At 38.2% G+C, this 18,598-nt stretch overlaps 1 protein-coding gene across 2 annotated transcripts in view; it reads right to left on the bottom strand.

Annotated features, from left to right (window-relative positions):
* Positions 1-18,598, bottom strand: part of KCNB2 (potassium voltage-gated channel subfamily B member 2) — a 403,291-nt gene that overhangs the window by 360,805 nt on the left and 23,888 nt on the right. For both annotated transcript variants that reach the window (XM_078352632.1, XM_035277164.3), the window contains one exon: positions 12,751-13,423. In XM_078352632.1, coding sequence (XP_078208758.1) covers positions 12,751-13,329 — 579 coding nt within the window. In that variant the 5' untranslated portion in view covers positions 13,330-13,423. The remainder of the gene's footprint in view (positions 1-12,750; positions 13,424-18,598) is intronic.

Below are 18,598 nucleotides of genomic sequence, written 5' to 3'. Positions count from 1 at the left end.
GTTATTCCTGCCCTTTTGTGCCATTTGGAGGCAGGTGGTGAGTGTTCTTTATGTGTCAGAAGCTGTGCTAGGTATCAGTAACTGAAGATAAGAAACATGATCTGATTCTTCAAGTTCTGCAAACTAGCTGAGGATTGAACATAGAACAGTCAAAATCAAGAGATTACAAAGATGAAGAGAGAACTAGGGGAACACTTAGGTGAAACAGAGTCAGGCAGACCTCACAGGAGAGTGGCACAGGAGCTGAGACACAAGGAAAGACAGAGAAGGAAGCAGTGGTGGCCACAGGGGTGTGACTGTGCCAGGTGCGTGTAGGCGTAGCTGCAGTTGGTATATGAGGCACATTGGTTCAAACTAGAAAAAATGATGTCCCCTCTGGATGGATATAGCCATGTGGAAATACTCTTTTTTGAATTCAACAAACAGCCTGTCTAGACCAGAGCCCTGTCTTCAGGAATGGTTGGTAGTCTGCAACAGCTGCGGCACTGTGTTTGAGAAGTGGTAAAGCATGTGGTTATACAGGAGGGTTGTGAGGGATCCTAAATGCAATGCTAACAAGTCTGGACTAGACTACAGGCAGTGGGGAATCACTGCAGTTTTTAATTCAGGAGTGGCCCATGAGAAAGACATATTTTAATTCTGCTGGCTAAGTGGAGAACGGATTAGAATTGAGGGGGGAAGTGGGGAATGAAATGAGAACGTCCAGTTCATGAGTTAAAGTAATAGTCCAAGCAGGAGATGATCAAGTTCTAGATCATGGCAGTGTATCCAGTAGCCCTAACTCAGTAGAAAAGGAGTAGGGTAAGTAAAGCTAAAAGAGCTTGTAACAGGGACAAAGTATAGATTTTGTGGGAAATAGAAGAGGGCTCCATGGTTGTAAATAAGACTCAAGATCCCAAAGACAGACTAGTTTTATCCACATGCTAGCAGAGTTCAAAATGTGAAACATCTAGGGTGGAATTTAAGATTCACTATTGTCCTGTGGTATAGCAAGAGCGCATGGTATAAGGTGATTTTAAGTGATAAACCAAAGCCGTCAGTAAATATCCAGAAGTGATGAGAACACTGGACAATGATGGGAAAGGAATGAAAAATACAACTAGAAATCCAACTGTGGGAAAGCCAGGCTGTGGCCAGACTGAGTATGAATGTCAATACGGCAGTAGTGTGGGACACTCAACACACATTTGATATTTTTGGGTTTCAAGTCTCTAATCTCTGTAATACAATTAATGACGTGTTCTCATAGGATTAATATAAAGTAGTGGTTGGCAAACTATGGCACATGGGCCAAATCCACATGCTGTCAAGCTTTATAGGAACCCAGCTACTTCCATTGGTTTCCCCAGTACCTGTGGTTGCTTTCTCACCACAACAGCACAGCTGAGTAGTTCCAACAGAAACCTTATGGCCCAGGAAGCAGAAAATAGTAACTCTCTGGCCCTTTACCAAAAAAGCTATAGAGTCAACACCAAAAACCCCTAAGCTCAGTGTATGGAACATAGGAGACACTCAAAGTAAATATAAATTTCTCCCCTCCTGCTGTTTCGAGAAAGTCATATTAATTACTGAGGGGATGTGAGAATGTGCCTTTCACTTCATGACCCTGGACTGCAGGGAACAAGTTTCTTTTTTTCCCCAGTTGTGAAGGAAGCGGTATTGTTAGAAAAAAACTGGTCTCAGAATAAGAAGATAGAGTAAGGATTGCAAGAACATTCTGATGACAGTAGGAAGTTGTATCCATACCTCACAGAGGACTTTGAAAACAGAAGCTAATACAGCCTTGTGAAAAGCATCTGTTACTGAATCAGGTATCAATTAACAGTCTCTTTCCCCAGAGTTAAATTTCTGCTCAAAACAGAAGGCTCTGGGGATAGTGACGCTATTATGAGAAAGTAGAAAATAAAACCAGCTTAACTTGCCCAGCCTGAGTTCGTGGATTAAGGGAGGGCAGAGGTTGGGTGAAGAATTGGCTTCTCTCGAAGGGAGAGGAAAAGTATTATTAAGATGTTGATTTTAAAGAGTTGATGAGAGAAAAGTCTACCTTGTTTCAGCCTCTGATGCTTTAGGCTAAAGAAAAACACATACCTCCTCTATAGGATAAAGTCCAAATGAAATCCACTTGGAGGGTGCACTAGCTGCTTCAACTGGAACTCTCACAGTATCCATTTTTGTTAATATTTAAGTGGATATCGACTCATGAAAAGATTTACAACCAGATGAAAAATAAATGTGAAGCCTGATTGGAACCAAAGAACTTCAATAGAAAATCAATGGTTGTTCAGTAAAGTATAACCCAAACAGTCCTAGGTGAGGAGCCTCTTGAGGGGCTCAGTGGGGCTGTGAGCAGAGCACGCAGTGGGCAGGAGCTGAGATGCAAGTATGTAGATATTAGCACAGCCTCCTCTGGTGGAAAGAAAATAGGACTGAAGGAAGTAAGAAAGACATTTCCTTACTTGGGCTGTGCTACAATGAAAATGGCATCTGGATATTTTCCAAATTCCCAGTGGTGGCAATATGGTGCCTTAGAGAAACTCTTCTGCATAGAAAGTACACCATTGCACCACCTAACCATAGCCAGGTCAGATAAACAGCAAACACCTGCCATCTGGTCTTTCGGCTCACTTATTTTTAAATGTATGCATCAAAGTCCAAGAGGGGAGAAAAGCTCATCAAAGTTTTGGCATTTGCCAAATAACCAAGACAGGTAAACACAGTACCCAAAACAATTTTTTTTAATTATATTTACTTCTTTAAGCTCATAATTACACTTGATGTATTGTTAAAATCTGCCTATCAAAACAGTTTACTGCCTTAAGTTTCCTCAGGCTACTCTCTATATAAAACTATTTTTAAAAGGTGTGTGTGACTAGCACATTGTAAATATTCCATGTAATTTAAAATATTTATAATGGCTCATGAGCTAGAGTCTGAAAAATAAAGGCCAGCACTTAAAACAGATTTTTTGCTTTGAATTTTAATATTACTCATAATGCAATTACTTTACTTATAGAACACAGTAATTTTCACACTTGCAGAATTCTCTTAAGAAATATAAAATGTGTTAGCTTTTTTACATAGCAAATACAAAATGACAAATTCATGTTATCCTAGACTCTGGCCTACTATTTCATATGTTCACTGCACACATAGTTCATTCCATCTGTAGGATAGGTGGTAGGGCCTCTGCTAGCTTCCCAAAGTGAAAGAAAATTTCCATTGTATTAATGAAATACACCTAATTTATTGCAGCGTGAATCTGTTGCTGTTCTTCCTAGATAGCGGCATTGATTTATGTTTTAATTCAACCGAATTCTGAATAAAACCACATGCTCTGACATGAATGTGCAAATTAGATGTCCTATACAAAATGTTGCCAGAGACAAATGCAATTCTAAGAATAAACTAAAATTTGAGTGTTTAAAAAAAAATCTATATTTGAAGAATCCATTTGGTTGATAACTTAGATGACACCCGATAGGACAACTGCCCTTCAATATTCCAAACTGAGCTCTAGATAGTATATTGATTAAAGCTAAAACTATGACTTGAAGGCTAGGGTTCTTCCTCTCCTGTGCAAATATCCTGAGGTTGGTTACAGTGACGGATGCTGCAACCCAGCAAACCCATGTGGAGCTGCCCTAGGCTGACTTGGCTGTCCTTGGCACTGCTGTGGGGTAGGCTTGAAGTAGTTATTTAAAGTGGCATTCAACACTTGTGTTTGCATCACGAGTGACTCCGTGAGAGATAAGTTAAAGCATGAAATCTAGGGTGGCAATGACCTCTAGCATCCTGAAACAAAATCTTCGGAGACTAATAAAAATATTTCTTCCCTCTATTCTTGGACCATTAGAGCACTTCCTATGGATTTTCATGCCCTATCAGGTTATCACAAAATTGTGTATTCTGAATGAGCTGACTGTCTTATTTGGATGACAAAGTTGCATCTTCTCTAAATTACCAAATACATGCTGAAGTTCATTGCTTTCTCTGCAGGTGGCTTCTTCATAATAGAACACATTCTAATGGAGTATATATAAGTAACATCTCTCTCTCTCTCTCTCTCTCTCTCTCTCTCTCTCTCTCTCTCTCTCTCTCACACACACACACACACACACACACACACACACACCAGACTAGTGTGTCTGGGTACCACTCAGTAAGGGCTGCTGCTACCAGCTTCAGCCACCCTAGACGCAGAAACTTGACGACAAACATCAGTTGGGTTCAGGTACCTGTCCTTAGTAATATCCAGAGGAATTTCTTTACTTAAAACTTTGTAAAGACATTAAAGGAGATGATTTACGTGGGAAAATACATTCATTTTATACACTAGTTAAGGAGTTAACTTAAACCTAGATATATATGCAGCCAAAAATAAATACTATATAGGTGCAAAGTCTGGTATAGTTCTGATGTTAGTTCCTAGTGTCTCCTGGAAAAGCTTTAGAGAGATGAAAGCAAATGTCTTCCTCTTCCGTTTTTCTATTTCCTGTCTCTTTGCCAGTTACTACATGTCTCTGTTCCCCACTCATCCATAAGTAGCTGTTTTATTTTAGCTTCATTATGTTTGTGTTAAGCCTGACATAGCAATTTCAGGGAAGTCTCAGTCTCTTCAAGTCCTTCAACATTCTGCTTATAAACTCTAAAGTGATAATCTACTACAGTCCAGGAGACACTGGGAAAGGAGGTTAAGAACTGGATGTTGCTGATAGATACAGTAAAGTGCAGCTTGCCTCCAATGCCCACTACTATATGGAATGGCTTGCTGGTATGGTGTGGGGTCACCTTCATCTTTCACTGTCTTGCTGCAGAGGGAGAAAGGATTTTAATGACCACAAGGGCTGTTACTGGGCAAAAATAAGTCCCAAGCTTACTGCTATCTTAAAAAGCTTCTACCCCCTCTTAGAATCTCTAGATAGAATATTTTTAATAAGGATGTGTCCTGAGAGCTTTATAAATCTCTACTATGCCACATAATCTCCCTTACAAATATTGTAACATTTAATGAGAGTTAGTGCAAATAACTAGTGAGGAGAAAGAAACAAATTGGGTAAAAGTGGACAGCATTGGGTGACCAGCTAAGCTCATTCACTCTCAAAGTCACTAGCTCCTACACACCAAGCTCACATTATACATAATGCAGATTTATACCTCAGAGCATTACAGATTACTGAATGCCATGGAACTCTGAGGTTGTTCTCAAATAGAATCAAACCACCAATGCAAAGTCAATGGTCAAAACAAAAATAACTACTGTAATTTATGGTTATGTCATGAATTGTACTTTAGCAGCTGTTTTGTTTTTTCCTATAGAAGCTGTTTTGGTCACAATTCTTTTCAAATCAACTTTGTTAATTAAGATAAAGAAAAACATCTTACTTTATTCAAACCATCAATTCAAATGGGCATACAGACAGAGTCTCTCAGTTAGGAATGGCTCTTACTCAGGGTCAGTTATCAATGTTAGGTACAGCCAGAAAGGTAAGTTTTTAAAATTATGAACATATTTTCTTTATGAATTTCAAACTCTTTAAAAAAATTAAGATTTCACTTGTTAAATAATTTGAAACATTTCGTGGAAAATCAAAATATTATGTAGAGTTACTGTCATGATTTAAAATATGTTTCTTCCAGTTCTATTTTTTGCTTTAAATTCTTTTTTAATTTTTTTTGAATAATTGGTGTATGTATTTCTAGTGGACAGCCTCTTTTGTGGAACAAACTAGAAGTGTAGAGGAATTAAAAATTAATGAGGTAGCCAAAGCTTTTTAGTTTTCATGATTCAATTTATGCAATATTTAGCATCCAATAAAACATTTAATATTTTATATGTAATATGTAATGTTCAATAATACTAATTCAACATTCCTTAACAAACAATCTTATAGCTTCTCTGGGAAAAGATTATTTCATTTCATATTATATGCCAAATATTTCTATAAAATTTAAAAGTGGCTAAGAAAAAGGAAAATATCAGTGGCATTCAAAATAGCATCTTCTCATGTTTAGTCCCAGTGTAACTAACTGCTGTATCTATACCATATCACAATCACAATGCTAATCAATAGTATGGCAATCAGTATACCAATATATACCATATATATCAATGTATCAATCCTTATAAGACTCTCTCTAACATGCTGGGGGGAAAGCTAAGTAGCAACAATATAAATAAACATGGATAAGAAAATGACCAACCGTCTCCTTGAGGAAAAAAGTAATTTCATGCACTTATTAGATGAACTTTCAGACTGAAGTTCTACTAGTGAACATAAATGCTTAAAAGTAAACAATATGGGGTGGCTACCTGAAATCAAGGCATATGCCTCATGGAAATTTTCTTATAAACTCTTAGCATTTGGAAAGTGTTTTTCTTCTTCCTTTTAATGGTAGAGAAAGCTCAGATAAGAACACTTAATCAAAAATGTTATTTGAACCCTTCTAGAGTCTTCCAAAGTGGAGAGTATTAAATATTGCAACCTTCCTTCATAAGACTTATGCTTTAAAAAGTAGATCATTTACTTCACAAACTCTCTACTTGAAATAAAGAAAACAAATCTGCTAATAACCAAAGCAGTGTATATAAAATTTCAAAGCCAGAATATTTAAATACTGCCAATGTATTCCATTTTGTGATAACACTAATATAGGAGAACTCATTTTTTATCTTTGAAAATGATAATCACTGTATTTACTGAGGTTTAAAAAGTAAAGCTTGAAAAGAATCTGATGTCTTTTAATATAACAAAAACTAATGATTTTTCTAAAGTGATGGAAAACCTGCTTGGAAATTAAGACTGGCCCTCTTCAGATGCCACCAAGAAGCAAAGAGGAACCAAATAGGGCATGATTCTTGGGTAATTTACTTTTTCAAAAATATTCACTTGCAAGGTGACGACATAGTTCATTGTGCAAACTGGGACACTTTGAAGAGTAAAAAGAGATGCTATTAATAATTAGACTGGGACAAAAGGCATTAACCAGGGCTATCTCCATAAAACCAGAAGCTACGGTACCCTAGGTCACCATGGGACATGGGGATGTGAGCTTTTTTATGACTTCCTCCTCTTTTCTTGGCCTTCTCTCCCATAATCAAACATGGCCAACTGAACAGAGTGGGGAGTTTTCAGGGCAGCCTTTCTGGGAAAGCAGAGAAGCATGGATCTAGAAATAGAATCGCTGCAGCTAAAAAACAGAATATTTGAGACATTTAAACCAAAACCCAATGTTGTTATCTGTCTTATCTGTTTTATTTTCTTATGCCATATTTCTTTCAGGTTTATGAACTGTTAGTCTTTATGGATGATACGTTTTAAGAAAGGAAAAAGCATATCCTCAAGCTAAACCTCTGCAGATTGGCCAAGTTCTTTTAAACTCTATCATTTCCTGTTAACATCTCTGAACTCTTATGCTATGTTATTTATTGGAAGAATACAAACAGCTTAATCTGTACATATGGGCTGCAGAGAGCAAAGGGGAAGAAAGGAAAATGGTAAGCCACCAACACAGAAACAGTGTGACTGGCATGCTAATTAGCCCACTGCAGATAAGAATAGAGTACTGCACAGTACACAGAGATGCCTCAATGCAGGGGGGTTACTGTGTTGTTCACACTGCATCACTTCATGTTTTTGGTTCAATTGTGGTTTCAATGCCTTTGTAATATTTTCTTATCACTAAGATGGTCATCAGAAAGCTAAACAAAGAGTGTTACACAGCCCAAGTTGTTCCCTTGGCTGGATCTACTTAAAAGCACAACATGTGAAAATTCTGTTCTTGAACTGAAAGAAAATCATTTGTGGTTCTGTTGCAAGGCCTTCCGTCATTTTTCATTCAAAGCATTAGAATAACTGATCCATATACTATAAATATAATAAGAATGTTATGTGTTCTTTCTTTCTTGATAAGTACACAGGAGTTTTTATTTTGTTTTGATTGATTGCTTGCTTTTTTACTATTTCGTAGCTTGAAAGGCCTACCCTTTAAGTTGGTTGGAATATGGAGCTAGTTCTGAAGGAGCTATCAACAGGGCAACCGAACAGGCACCAGCATCTAAGAAACTCATTACTTGGACCCCTAGCTCTGTGGAGAGCTGAATTTCCAAGCACAGACTGCCCATCTGCCACCACCAGCTCCCGACATGATCCAAGGATGGCTAAGGTCTCCTGGCCCTTCAGGTGCTGTGCTGCACCATGCCAACAACGGACACGTGGGTGTGTACAGGGAGTAAGATGCAGGCAGGAAACGCAGTCGTCTCCTTCCCTCCATCCCATGCAATTTTAGGGGGAGAAAACTGGTGCAACTGAGGAGGAATTTAAAAACTTACATAGTACCAACATTTGTGGCTCTCTGAACTCTACTTTTCCTTTTAACTTAATTTTTCTCCTTAGGGGGCTATTGATGAAAAAAAGTAGAAAAACGTTTCTCTAGTCAAGCATCCCCTCTCCCCTTTTTATTAAGCTAAAATAAAGCCAGTTCCTGAGGGGGCACAAGGTAGGGGTGTGTGTGTGTGTGTGTGTGTGTGTGTGTGTGTGTGAGAGAGAGAGAGAGAGAGAGAGAAGGAAGAGGGGAAAGAGGAGAGGGGGAAAGGGAGGGAGGAAGTGGTGCCTATGGAGTGGGAAGCAGATCCTAAACCATGCCCCCACTTGATCTGTATGCTGTCCTGAAAAAGCTGCTGGGTACTCTTGCTGTTTGGTTCAGATGAATAGAAATGTGTTTCCACAGATTTTGCCTCCTGCTGTTCTTATCCAATAAGGGCTGCTTACATTCTAACTTCCTGACCTGACATCTGAGATCAGCCTGTTGTCTGGCCCTGCCCCCTACACACATCTACTTATGCTCTTAGAGTGAAGCTTCCCTCAGAGGACTCAGCCTTGAGCCCAGATAGCTGGATTTGCCGGAAACCCAGCTGATTTCCTTTGTTCCTGACCTTCTTAAGACATCCAAAGTGAGGGTCCTGTGTGGTACTGATGAATCTCGCTTCTTTCAGATCTCAGGTGGGCTGTGCTACTTCCTGATTGTTGTTTCATCCCAAAGGCTGAGAATACTGCTTGCCACAAGACCCATTTCCCAAAAATGCTTTTAAACACCTCTTGGACTTAAGTCACTATATGCAATATTTACAGGGAAATAGCTACTGCAGTTTCTCTGGGAAGAGGCCAAGGAAAATAGAGAAAAATGTTTCCAGTCCAGAGACTGACTAAATTGTCCTGGCTTGGAAGAGGTACAGGATCAAGTCTAATTCCCATTTTTGCCCAGGAAACTGGCAGGCAGTTGAGCCCTTTGCTTCCCCTTGCCCAATCCTATGAAAGGCACACTAAAGCCAACGATTCCTGTCGTGGTAACCCAGGGAGTTGTTCCAGCCATGCCCTGGGCCCATTCAGCTGAGCCACGCATTCACAAACCACCTCACATTTAAACTGTACATTATTTCTATATGAGGGCATGCACAAACACCAAGATACACTGACAAGAGTAAAAAAAGACAGAGTCCATCATACAGCTGATGTGTCCCATTACCAAATCATATGGCATCCCAGAGAACTAAGAAATAACTCTTTCTATTGCCCTGTCATTATATTTTGAATAGTATGATGATATTTCATGGCTTTCTATATATGTGCAAAAATGTTAATTTGTTAAATGTAGATATTTCAGATATACCACATTGTTAAACCCTGTTTTGGACTTTTCTTCAGTTATTAAAACACCAGAACATCCAAGTAAGAGAAGTGGCTCCTTATGTGACACCAGGGAATATGTTCCATAGGAATTGACTTGTGATTGTCAGGGTAACACCCAAAGACAAAAATGATAGGTCAGTGGACCTTGTAATACTTTTTTATATCATAGGGGAGGCATAGAGCGTGGGATGAACAATTATTACTTAACTGATTATTGAGTATTTATTTCATATCGAAGAATAAGTATTTTAGCCTGTTATGCACACATGATAGAGAGAGTGAAGTTTTTCCTTCCATACTAGGGATATGGCAAATAATCTTAGAGCTTTTACACTTTCTTCATTACAGAAATCTTACAAGTTATATAAAAACAGAAAGAGAAAAACACACAGATATTTTCAATGATATGAAATCCCAGTTAAAGATAATAGTTTAAGAATATTTTTAAATTCTGGAAAGAATGGAGTGTCTAAGTATCTACTTTAATGTGTGTGGCACACATAGGGCATATGTTCAACTAAATTACCAAACTGAATAAGCAAAAATTGGAACAGCAAGGACCACAGATACTCTGCTACAAAGCTGACTTACCTCCTAAGCAAGTGAGGAAGAACATGAAGTTCCAAGCATTCCTACACAAGGGCCACATAACATAGGGAAGAGCCTGATGAACCCACAAAATGAATAATGAGAGCTAGAATATCATCCTACTGCAGCTGTGATACTACTACTTGTTCTTAAGTTGTGAACCTACTAACCACACATACCTGCATTACCACTCCCCTCACCAAGAATTACTCCAAAAAGAAAAAAACAAGTTATAGGACTCGAGAAGAGCAAAGGAAAAGGTAGTGGCTTATAGAAGGCATCACACAGAGCCATTTTTAAAAGGCTCTAAACCCCAGACAAATGAACAATAATTTCACTAAACTACTATATAATCAAATATAAATTAATTTCAATAATATTTCAACGTTCAAGCAGAGAGGAAAATAAACAAACATAAATCCCTTATGAAAATTTAGCAAAGAATCAACTTAGCTTGATTAACAATGTGGAAACACATTTACCATTTAGAAATATATAAAAGTTTCCAAAACCAATGTCTAGCTGGGTAGAGCTTCTAGGCAGATTTCTTATCTGTACATACAGACATAACTTGAAGCAAATTTAAATAATCTGTCAGATGCATATATAGAGCTCTATTGTAATGAGCCATGGTCATAATTACCTTCTCAGAGATTAAGAAATTGCTGTTTCTTCTGAAATTTACAGATTAAATGAACTCCCTTGTTTAGGAAATCAGGTTATTGACCTTATTCTATCCTTGTGAGAAATTCTTCAGGAAAATATACATATATCTTAAATGTTTTTCTGTTACCATACTTAACTTTAGATATATGTTAATAATGTCATTATGAACAAATAAACCACAGGAACCTTTCAAATTTTCTTTGACTTAATTGCTTTATCTTTATATAGTTGACTAACTTTCTCTGGAACTTTTGATGGAACAATGATTTATTTCTTAGTTGCCTAAAGGCTTGAAAGAATTCATTTAACACCCACAACACTCACTTAAACCCAGAATCTGTCTCATTCATTTTCAAAATTCACTCCATATTTTTAGTAGTAACTCAAGCATGTAACTAAATATTTGATATTGGAAAGAACAGTATCCTTTCTCAATCAAAGCCCACAAATGTGGCACATTAATTTTTTTCTTACACGTAGAATTAAAGTGAGCAACTTACCCAAAACTACAAAAAAAAAAAAAACTTAGTTGAAGTCTTCCATTTGCCACAAAATATATGCCTTTCTTTGTTATATACAACAGATATCATTTTATTTCACTTAGGTGCATGGCCTGGCTGGAAAGTAAAATGCCTTTTGAAGTCAACCAGAAACAAAACCAAAAAAAGCAGTTTTACGATCATCTGCATTAGCTAATTATTTACATGCTGTAGATTATCACGTAGAATCTTAATATTTAGTCCAGAATCTCAGATGGTCTATTATAACTTCTGAAATCATTACTATTTACAAGAGAGAAGGTATTAGAAAAAAAGATAAATAATCAAAAGAATCCATGCGATGACACACTCTTCCCTTCTCCATTCCATACTCCATTTTCATCCATTATGCACGAAATGTCAATACTATACTTGTGTAGCTAAATATGGCTTTTTTGAATTTTTACTTATCATTCATACTGCAATACAGAACTAGATATGTGGAATGGAAATTGGTTTGGGCTAACCCTGAAAGCTCTAGATAAAATTAGACAAACAGAATCATGCAGTTGAATTACATACTGAAATTAGTGACAAAAGATTTACTGTGAGATTTAGATATATGTAGTCACAATGGGAAAATATGACTTTACCTTCATTTTAAGCAAATACTTTATGAACTCTGAGACATGGTAATAACCTACATTGTAAAAAAAAACTTATTCATCAACGGTCAGAAACATGCACTGTTAAGGAGGCCTAACCAGGTGGGGTACGTGGATGCAGTTTGGATGTTGACTCATTTCTTTCACAGCTTAATAAAACAGTCCCTTCCTCACGTGTGCAGTGCCTGCCCTTCGAGCTACCTGGAGCCATGCTCTCATCTCTTTCCTTGAACCTCTACAGAGCCAGGCTAAGAGGTACCTCCTCTCCTTCCAATGACAGTACCTTCCCTTTGTTCAAGATGGAGCCCATGCCATGGTCTTCCACAAGACTCAGTGTCTGATGGGTCTGAGCTAGGGCTTTCTCCTCAGCCTCCAAGTCACCAACACTATACACCGCCAGCAAAACCAGGACTCTCTTTCATCCTCTGTTGCCCAGGCCTCTTTCTACAGATAATAATATTTATGAAAGGGTAATGGCATTTTACGACATTACCCAGGATTAATGACTATATCAGACTAAATAGGATTTTGGAAAGGATTTTTTCACTGTCTGGGAGCCATGCTTTGTTCTGTGTTACCAAAACAGTAAAAAAAGTTACACTCTCTAGAATGTAGGTAGCATCTTTTCTGACCACACACAAGCAAGTAATATCATGAGTTTCATACCTTTGCAGCCACTGATGAGTTTGGTTTCTCCAGCAAGTCCCACAGTTTCTTTCTTTTATCAGGGCAGCAGGTATTATCAAACTCTTCTCCTTCTCGTTCTCGCATAGTCTCTGCCTCTCGCCTCAGTTCTTCATTCATTTGTTCTTTTTTTTGATGATATCTGGCCTGGCAGCAGGACTCTAAGTAAATCTCGTCAATCCCCCAGTAATCAAGTTCTTGGCCAAAAGAAAGTGCACACATTTCTTCCATCATATGGAGTTTCCCTGTCCGGTAGAAATTTAAAATGGAAGTGAAGGCTCCTGGATGCCGATCAAAGAAATACTCATTCTCATTCAGATTATAGTCATCACACACTTCCAGGAGGCTCTCGTGTGTGTTGCAGTCTCGAAGCTTCCCCAGGCGTGTCCTGGGCAGTCTGTCCAGTGTTCTCCACAGGACTTCGTGGTTGAGGCCCCCCACGTTGATTTTAACTCTCCTGGAGCATGTTTTGCTCCGGATAATGTCCACAGGCTCTGGAGGAAGAGAAAGTGTCGACCTCGAAGTCTTCCTGTTTAAGCCAGGGGGAGCCTTTTCTGCCATTTTGAGCTGGACAAAGCCCCAGAGCCACGGTCCTTAAAAAAATGAGATCAACTGAAGCAATATCCCTCTGGGGCAGGCATTTCCACTGACACAGCTGGAAGAAAGCAACAATCACTTGGTTACTTGCATTTTCCTAGAGTATTTCCTGTTCTATGGGATCATTCTGTTGTTACAACCTGAACGTACAATATAATGACTGAATACCTTTGGAGATACACATCTTTGCTTTAGGATATAAGAAAGGGGGAAAAGACAACACAGAAGGGGTTGCATATTTAATGGTATCTACCTACAGGCTGGCAACTCCCAAACATGTCACGAGAAACCTTTCTCAAGCTGCAGCCTAAAAGATCCATGTGCTGATCAACTCTTTCTTTTGACAGGGGCTCTCTCTGTTGCCCAGTCTGGAGTGCAGTGGCACCATCACAGCTCACTGCAGCCATGATCTCCTGGGCTCATCTCAGCCTCCCAGGTAGCTGGGATGTGCCATCACACCTGGCTAATTCTTGTATTTTTTGTAGAGACGGGGTTTCTCCATGTTGCTTAGGCTGATCTCGAAGCAATCCACTTGCCTCGGCCTTCCAAAGTACTGGGATTACAGGGTGGGCCACCACACCCCAACCTAACCAACTCCATCTAGATAAACCACATACATCTTAAGGTAAACTGACCAAGGTGCCAACCAGTTCCTGATCATCCTCCATCTCAGATTTATGGCTTTCTCCATGTCATACCCAGTCACCATCACTAAATCTCTGCGAAATTCCGATCCTTCCATCCACATCCAAATAAGCACCAAGTCTTACCAGTCATAACTCCTAGCCATTGCTTACGGCCTCCACCAGTGTTATCAAGGTTCCCATTACCACAATGCTGGTTCAAACCTTCAGCATCACTTGCCTGGACTCTTTTTTTTTTTGAGATACAGTCTCACTCTGTCACCCAGGCTGGAGTGCAGTGGCACAATCTCAGCTCACTGCAACTTCCGCTTCCTGGGCTCGTGATCCTCCCAACTCAGCTTTCCAAGTAGCTGGGACTATAGGCATGCACCACCATGCCCGGCTAATTTTTGTATTTTCTTTTTTTTGTAAAGACAGGGTCTCACTATATTTCCCAGGCTGGTCTGAAATTCCTAAACTTAAGCAATCCGCTGGCCTTGGCCTCCCCAAGTGCTGGGATTACAGACATGAGCCACCATGCCAGCCCTGGCCTACACTTCTAATACAGCCTTAAATTAGATCGGAAACTTGGGTTTTAACCACCTAAAAACCATTCTCCACATAGCTACTAGAATGCTCTGCTGAGATACAAATTTGACCTTGCCACTCACATGCTTTAAACCCTGTAAAATCTCATCATTCTTGGAATTTTATTTATGAAGTACTAAGAGCACTTTAAAGCCTAGTTAGTCCTATTAGGTCCAGCCTCCTCTCCACCTTCACCTCTCATCTTTCCCTCATGACTATATTCCAGCAACCCCAGACTGCACACAACATTCCCTTCCAAGCTCCTGGCCTTTCCATACTGTGTTCCAGAAAGACCATCACCTTTCTTGTTTCCTTTTGACTAACTAGTACTTGCTCTACAAGAGACAGCTCAAACCTCACCTCCTTCAGAGAACTCTCCATAATATTCCCGCTCTGGGATCATGAAACTTTCACCATACCGTTGCAATATACCTTTCCCATAGTATGCTGGGAGCTCTTGAGGACAAAGGCCATCTTCTTGATTATTATCTTCCTATCACCAAGCACTGTGCTTATACAATGTAGGAATTTAATAAATATTAAACGGTTAATCAATTGTTTATTTTCCATAAGAGAGCTGACCAAAGTAATGTATATGGCCAGAAAATGCATACATGGAGTTATTGGGATCACTTACTTAAAATGGGTCTATATTTATGTTATGTGTATATAATATACATCAGAATGTGTGTGTATGTGTTTGTGTGTATGTATTCTTCTGCTTCATGACTCTTTTCTCCTGTGTACTAATTCTTTAATGCATTACTGCTCTTATAGTCCCTCTTACTGATCTATTATTCTGATCTGCAGCAGCAGGCATCTTCTTAGTTATCTTCCCCTCTAATGTTTTTGCAGAAAATCATGGAGCTTCAAGCAATTCGTCCAAGACACCACCTTTAATGTAAAGCATCATGTTTCACACAGTCAACGGCTTATATTAAAGGGAAAAACTATTAGATTTAAGAGGTCTTTATAATTAGACCTCTCTTTTAAGATACACACCAATTTCTGCATGCCTCTGGCTTCTCCAACCTGCAAGTTAAATTTATTTCTCCATCTGAGGCCAAAGATCCTCTTGAATGAATATAAGTCAAGGTAATGAAAAATGTAGATGGACTATATAAAAAGTATTTCAAATGTGGCCATAAAATATTCTTGCATCAGGAGTTTTTTCAACTACAGAGTTACATGAATATTTTAAGCATATATATACACATTTTCATCACACATGAGAAAAATGCTTATTTTTACAAAAATAAGAAGATCTATAATGATTTAGAAAACAACTTAAATTCTCTGGGCTTGACTTTCCTAATCTACAAAATAAAGATAATAGTATCTATTTCATGGACAGTATTACGATGATTAGATGAGATCATTCATGTGAAATGCTCACTACATGGAGGTATATCTGAATAGAATAAGAATATTCATATTTCTCCCTAAACTTTTGTTTCTAAGCACTGAAAGAAAACTAAGATTAAAAGCTATATCAGTGTCTATTAAATAAATTCTAGCTTTTAAATTTTTTCTCTACATATATGTTGTCTTCCCATTGAATTATAAAGGCCTGGGATTGTGAATTCAGCTTTTCTTGACTGAGCACTGAACCCATGCATAACAGGCACCTCATAGCATCTGTCTTTGGTGCCACTGATGTTAACGTTCAAATTTTATATTCAAGTGACAATTAACTACACATATTTTAAAAATTGAGCAACACTATCAGGATCAGGCCAGAACAGCTGAAAGTAATAGAGATGGGGCAATTCCAGTGATTAATCTGAATGTGGAGTCTCCATTAACTTAGTTGCAGGTACACTGACATCTCCACAATCAATCATCAAATTGTCCACATAAATGACAAAGTACGAACCGATGCATTTTGAATTTGAATAGAAATATAAATAAAATAAACACGGTGTTCATTTTGAACACCACATCTTATTCTAATGTGAAGAAGATAAATCATTTTTGAACTGATTATAAAATCAGATAAGAAGTTTTCCAGGAAGAGAGCTAACTCCAGAATGACACAAATATCTCATTTGTTTGTGGTGAAGGGCATGGTGTGACTTGCCATTTTGAAGAAGTTATTAAAAAAGAAAATGCTATATCATAGTCACTTGTAGGTCCCTATTTGTCTTAAAACAATTTCACGTGCATTGTGTATAGTGAATTTTCCTTTTCGTAGGGTGTGTGTCTCAAGTGAAGAGAGGTCAGGTCATAAGACTTAAATTTCAAAATATCTTCTTCACTGATCAAGAACTTTCTATTATAAGAAATCCAGTGTTGATTACAAGTTCCGCAATAAAAGACAAACTGAAATTCAATGCCCTTTCTTCATAGCAGGGTTAGAGAAACTAAAAGTGAGGAAATGAGCCTGTTGATTTAACTTTCTTAAGACTTAAAGATGAACTGCTCTTATTATTGTTACTGTGGTTAAAAGATTTTTTATTTTCCCAGAGTAGAATGTTCTCCTTGTTACCTGATGAAGAGTGCAGGCTCAAAGGCGTAAGTTCCTGAGCAGTTGAAGAGCTGTGAATAGTGTTTCAAAAGTTAATCAGGCCTTCAGAATAAGCCTATAATAAATGGAAGCTGCAGAGCATAAGCCCTGATCAACAGTGCCTTTGAAACTCACTGAACCTTTCTGCCTGCCTGCTTGCCATTCTCCCTTCTATCTCTTCTTCTGTGGGTTTCTCTCTTACTTTCCCGCATGTCTGTTATGCCACGTGCTACCTACCTTTCTTCCTTTTTTTTCTTCTCCCTTCCTGTCCTGATCCCTAGATCTTTCCATCCTCACAGCCTCTTAAACAAGCATAAAACCAAACTATATTTTTTTCAGACTTGTATGTACTTCTCTAAGTTTTCTGTAGCCTATTTTAAGATAAAGGCCTCCTGGGCTAGAAAATACCTTGTCTCCTTCTAGGAGACATCTAAAGAGAGTTGGAGGGCATATGGAATCATAAAAGGGGCTCTGTGTGAGGCTCAGGACACCTCAGTTCCATATCCCCCTCAATTGCTAATTGAACTTTAATTTCCTTACCCATTAAGTGGTGTCTTGTCCATGCCTAAAATTCTTTGATTTCCTATGACCCTTGATTAATTTTTTCCTTTCACTGTGATTCTGCTGCTTTTACGTCCCTATGCCCTCCAATCACCATCCTTACTTTAGACAGAAATAAACTTATCATGCCGCCTCACAGTCAATGAAACATTTTCCATGTCTAGTTTCTTGAGGAAGGTGATTTTCATATTTCATTTCAAGAACCCTTTACTTTAATATTTATCGTGGCTTGAAACAACTACCTTCAGAACATCATGAAAGTTTCATTAATTTTATTTAGCATTTAGTTGATTTTCTATCCTTTAACTTTTCATTTTAAGTTTATGTTCTTTTCTGCCATATTAATTTTACCTCTAGCAATGAATCTGCCAGTTTCCTGTGGGTAAGGGTATTGCGTTTTACTACCCTAGAGTGTTCACAAAATTTACGTTTTTAGTTTTAGTAATTAAAGTAGATATGACCTAACCTTTTCTCACATACAGTTTCATAAGTGAATTTATGTCTATCATAATGATTTTTTACCCCATAAAATTAATCATGTACTTCAATTCTGCATATAAGTATACTATAAAATGCAATAATTCAGTGCTTAAATTGTGTAGGTACTATGCAACTGTGAATAATTTAAAAACATAAATTGTCAGTATAAACACAAGACACTTTTTTCTGAGACCTCAGAACATATGTTTTTACGTCAAGGGCAGAATTTCAGTGAATATTTTCTTTGGGCAGTTTGTTGATTTATTTCACCGCCTTCAATCAATCAAGCCAGCTACAAATCCGTTGGCCAGTGCAAATACACTCGACTTCCCTTCATTAGTCTGCTAGAGACAAAAAAAGTGGGTCTGTAAACAATAAACAACAACAAACATTTGAGATTTGCACAGCTGCGCCCTGCTTCTACCAGCAGCGTGGCATTATGCTGCCACCCGCTCAGGGCCAAACCTGACAAAAC

Source organism: Callithrix jacchus, chromosome 16 (genome assembly GCF_049354715.1).
Source record: "Callithrix jacchus isolate 240 chromosome 16, calJac240_pri, whole genome shotgun sequence".
Lineage (NCBI taxonomy): Eukaryota > Metazoa > Chordata > Mammalia > Primates > Cebidae > Callithrix > Callithrix jacchus.
The sequence above is the reverse complement of the archived record's forward strand: the minus strand, read 5'-3'. Positions and strand labels throughout refer to the sequence as shown.